This window comes from Triticum dicoccoides, chromosome 2A, assembly GCF_002162155.2.
Source record: "Triticum dicoccoides isolate Atlit2015 ecotype Zavitan chromosome 2A, WEW_v2.0, whole genome shotgun sequence".
Taxonomy (NCBI): domain Eukaryota; kingdom Viridiplantae; phylum Streptophyta; class Magnoliopsida; order Poales; family Poaceae; genus Triticum; species Triticum dicoccoides.
In genome coordinates, this window is record NC_041382.1 from 660247334 (window position 1) to 660252805 (window position 5472).

Sequence of the window (5472 nt, forward strand, 5' to 3'; positions counted from 1 at the left end):
GAAGGCTGCTTCCATACCCCAGAGACGAAGGTTGCAGGGGTACAAAACAAGTAGTAACAAAAACACTATAGAATGATCAAACCAGGTTCCCAATCCTAAGGTGAAGTGTTGGCATACACAACCATTTCCCATACAAATTTCAGGAGAGAAGGGCATCTCATCCAGATTACTGTACTTCTGGGTCTCACTGCACAAAACACTATCGACCAGAACAGTTTGCTAGTAGGTTTGCACACGACCTGATGGCCTATGGACAAGCACGGATGCACACGCAATTCCTTTTGATCTTACCTCAAACTGAGGGGAATAGGACGGAAAATTTCAGGCACGGGGAAACTGTACATGTATCAAGTGACAAATACTTGCAACAAAACATATAGCAGCATAAAGAGTCTACAGAACGTGTCGGGCAAAGTTGCAAAACAGCATCATTTTCCAGGCCTTTTAGCGTTTCTCTGTACAATGATCACATGTCATCTACTAACAGCTCTCAAACACTACACACTGGTACTCTGACGAGCGAATTCAGAACTAGGTGCAACACCATCCAGCCATTCAAATGAAACATGATATTGAGTGCTGTCTACCCTGGGACGCTGCCGCTTAGTTACCGGCATTGATTCCAAAAATCCGGACCTTGTGCATGTTCGGTAGTTTCGCAACAACCAGTACTGTGACTGCAATGGTGTTCAAAAAGAGCATAGGATGTTGATAGTCTGTGGTGTGCGAAGCGATCAAGTACCTGCAAGGGAACAGAGACATCCCCATAAATCACGATGCTCACTCAGATCTATAAAGGACAATGGACAGAAATCATGAATATATGAGGAAAAGAATGTGTTCACGCTCATAAAAGGGCTAAGGAATTCACACATTCCGTAAGATCAGGTGACCTGGTAGCTATGAAAATAGCATAGTTAAACTAAACAATCTTCACTCATTATTATAATTTTGCACAGCAAAATTATATTTTGAAAAAAAAAATATGAGAACCCAGTCCTCTAGTAAACTACTCCCTCCGTCCCATAATATAAGAACGTTTTTAACACAGGGGGTATCTTTTATAAGGAAAAAATAGTCATACTGTACCCAAATATATGAAGAATTAGAAGCATGCCGAACATGAGTTTTTGAGGACAAACTAGCAGCTTAATATGATTGTAAAAAAAACTATCAGCTTGATGTATTAAGATTAATTATTTCTTTGCACTTCATGGATAAAAGCGAAGATTTCATGTCGTTGAGTTGTCAAGTCCAAGGCACTATGTTGCAATGGCAGCGATTGGGCGTTAGGCGAAAATGATAAAAAGTTACAATTACAAGGCTGGAAATATTTACTTGTAACCTAATATGGCAGCAAATTACAAGCCTGGACTATATGGGCCAGTAGTAACCCTAGCAGCTCTATTGCTTTTGCTTGCATGCTCTCTCTCTCTCTCTCTCTCTCTTCTCTCTCCAACCCAGCTCCCATGTACGGCGCTGCCTAGGCCTACTTCAGTAAACTCCAGTAGTTACCCAGCTCCGCATCTCCTCTGTCCGTGAGCAAATCGGCCACACCGGCGGCGGCCCCTCTCTCGACTCTCGCTCGCTCCACATCAGAAGTTGTATCACATTCTTGGGCCAAAACCGAAGCTTATACCCCCGATCCCCCCTTGGCCGAGCAACGGAGTTAGCTGTGGCGACGCTAGGCGGCATGGTGTCATCATTGATTTCTGGGCTCTTGCCTAACTGAGAAATTCTGGGTGGCGCTCCCAGTCGTCCACTTCAGAGTGCCCACATGATGTATGATGTTTAGGCAATTACTTATTTCCTTGGATAAAAGAGGGCAATTATGTGGCATTATTATTATTTACTACTCCCTCCGTTTCTAATAAAGTCTTTTTAGAGATTTCAATACAAACTACATACGGATGTATATAGAAATATTTTAGAGTGTAGATTCACTCATTTTGCTCCGTAAGTAGCCCCTTATTGAAATCTCTAAAAAGACATATTTAGGAACGGAGGGAGTATGTCTCTATGCGGAAATTTAGTACTCCTCTGTACCAAAATGTAAGACATTTTTGCAGAGAATACACATTGATAATATGCCATGTCGAAAGAACACACATTTCTTCAAGAACAGATACAAATCAGCAGGCCTGTTCTGAACACAAGAGAAGCATGTTGATCAACGTGGTGAAGACCATTAAGACTTATCAATCTACAATCTAGTGGATATAAGGTTCATATCGTTCTGTACTTAACAGACCAATATGGCCGATACTGTGGCCTATATGACCGCAATATGGTTCGATACTTCCATATCGACAAGCAGCCCAAACCACAATATCAACTGATATTGCAGCCGCAACAAACAATATGTAGAATTCCATCTAGGTATAAGTTTTGTTGTTTCTGTGAGGAGCTAAGTAAAAAAGTTTGATAACTGAAAATAGATAATCTGGAAATATCAATCTGTATTTAGTCGTCCTACAAGAATAACATGCGGCACGCAGAATTGCTACCACGACAAAAAACTAATCAAATCTCATGAAGTGTCGCATATGATGGAAACGAAGATTTATTGTGCATAATTAAATCTCATTAAGTGTCTCATATGATGGAAATGAAGATATATTGTGCCTTATCCCAAATTTAATGTCCATGGACTAAATGAGAAACAGATTTTGCGGAAGGATTTCTTTTTTAAGTTCTATCCACACGTTCAAGTGTGGCTATTAAAGCGAAACATATTTCATATATGCCAAACAATCACTATTTACCTTTATCAAAAAAAGACACAGCATACAGGGTTTTGATTTTCCACCATAATTCATGCATATAAATGTGACTGATCTGTCCACTCATAAAGAAAAAACTAAAATTGTACTGTAATTCAATTAAACAGAGTAATCATATGACTAACTATGTTATCAGATGGCAGGCGAACAATTCTAGCAAACGCAAAAAATAGTATGATCAGTTGGGACCACTTCTGATTTTGCTTGCTCACACACCAACCACAAACATGATCACCGCCAAGTATTTAACCAGTTTGCCGCCGAGTTTAGTTACCACTAACCAGACGTGAATAATCAATTATTAATGATAATGAAGTTAATCAAACAAATTTTTCCATAAAAACACTTATGCATGAAGACCACAAGAAATTAAGATATAACATGCAATCACTAAAGTACAAGGGATGGCCCATCTAAATTTACCATATGAGATCCTTGATCGAATTTCTATAAACATTTAAGAACTTGCATTGATGAATTATAGTTCCTTCGATGATTCGATGTCGCTTGCACAAAATTAGTATATTCATACATCAGAGCAATAGAGCAATGCCCAATCCTTACACATGTATAATGGTGTGAATATGCGAGTTAGACCTAGATGTTACTAACAAGTGTTCTTTGCATAATTAATGAATAAGTGTAGTATTTTCTGACTAGCCAGAATCAATCTTTGTGCATACATCCTGCCATACTGTACCTTGCCAAATAAGCCCCCAAAAGCAGTAGTATTAAAAAAATTGAAACAGAATAACACTTACAGGACTACAGGAACCACAACAAGAAATTTTCTGTTGCGAGTAAGCTGCTTGCCGTTGTCCATTTGCTCCCACCAGGTCAATCGATTATACATCCCCTGATCATCAGCAAATGGAGTTCCCTTCTTCCAGTGGAAGAAGTGGTATGTAATCTGAAATGAAGATTCAATTAGGAAAGCAATGAAAATAGAAAAGTAATTTCTAGATAGTATGTTTCATTCTATAATCTTATGAGAAAAATAGCAATATATTTTACTTCCAGAACTGAGGTTGGGCAAACTAGAACTGCGGTATTCACAGCCAGAATGATTTCATGGATTTTGCCACTACATTATTATACTTAAAGTAGCAAAAGAATGATTAAAGGCAAGCTATTTATTTGGCTATTATGAAACAGTAAACATTCAAACTAGAATACACTTCATGTGAAGGTTAATCTCCATGCCAATTGAGTAAACATTCAAACTAGAATACATTCAAACTAGAATACACTTCAAACTAGAATACACTTCATGTGAAGATTATACATCCCCCGGGTTGAACCTATCAAGGTTTTTGAGTCGCCGAGTCAAGCCAAGTCGCCGAGGCTGCGGCTAGTGACTTGCTGGCTTGAGTCAGCGACTTGGCTTGATTAGTCGCCCCAAGTCGCCATGGCACAACAGTACATAGAGCAGCAGAGCACATAGATATACAGCAGCAGAAGAGCACATATACAACAGAGAAAATATACTACATCTAAGCAGAGCACATATAGAGCCCACCCTGCGCTCTCTTTCCTTCGGTCCTCCTCCTTCCCCAGTCCCCACATGATCACATATACAGCAGCAGCAAGCCACGCGAGCCAGTGAGCCAGCGAGTCGTGCGACTAATCACCCCAAGTCGCCGGCGAGCCACGTGAGTCGCGCGACTTGCCCCCTGAGTCAAGTCACCTGCGCGAGCCAGCCACGCCGCGACGACTTGGCAATTAGTCGGCGACTAATCGGCGATTAGTCGGCGACTCAAAAACAGAGGAACCTATTCTCTAACACGACGCATCACCTCTGATTCTTTGCAGTCTTTAGGGACGAAGGAAATGCTTCGTATATAGATACTGACTTAGGGTGTATTAAGGACAATACGAGCTTGGAAATGTGGCAAATTGTGGTTAATTCGCCCTAGCAAGTAGTCGGTACTATCCAAGAATACATGAATGATATATATAGTAAACAGACAGTGTAGGGAGCACTGCATAACTATATGATATCTAAGCTAAAAAGCACTGTATAACTATATGAACTCTGTGCTAAAAAGTCTTTGGAAGTGTACGTCAGCAGACAGAATGCTAATCGGTGTACTCTGCTATTTCAGCTACTATACACCCAACAGGGGCATAACTATGGTTTGCTATTTCAACACTTTGAGGATGGAAGGGGAGACATCAATCCTTGCTAGTGATACTTATCTAGTCTGTATACCCATAAGGCAGGAACATGCAAAACATAACAACAAAATGATGGTAAGCTGAAACCTGAATGCATAGAGGATTAGATAGAAATCCTAAAACACCGTGGTGCATGGACTGAAATGCTGGCTACCGTGGAGGCTTGGAATTCCATTAGTCCCAAACTACGGCTAGTGCTTGCTGGCACGCGAATGATGAGTGGTTGAGTAGGGGGGACGCATCCAGCACCAGTAGGGTGGGAAAGCCAAGCCAATACTAGCACCAACAATTAGTTGGCAGGTTGGGCGAATGCGTCATAGCAATTTGTAGCTAGGGGAGGCGATGGGTAGGCAGATGCGAACGATCTATCCCAATTCCTGACCGCACGAAGCAAGCAATCGATGTAAACTAACTCGAGCCGCAGGCCTTCAGATCCACGGGGGGGCGCCCAAGCCAACCAAGCAGCCAATCCCCATCGCAATCCTAATCCAGGAGAGAGGCGGAGATATGT

General features: G+C 41.2%; 1 protein-coding gene across 1 annotated transcript in view; it reads right to left on the bottom strand.

Annotated features, from left to right (window-relative positions):
* Positions 1-343: 343 nt before the first annotated feature.
* The window catches only part of LOC119356046 (ORM1-like protein 3), a 5681-nt gene continuing 552 nt past the window's right edge, over positions 344-5472 (bottom strand). The window contains exons 2-3 of the mRNA XM_037622944.1: positions 3545-3706; positions 344-742 (exon numbers count right to left, since the gene is read on the bottom strand). Coding sequence (XP_037478841.1) covers positions 604-742; positions 3545-3706 — 301 coding nt within the window. The 3' untranslated portion in view covers positions 344-603. The remainder of the gene's footprint in view (positions 743-3544; positions 3707-5472) is intronic.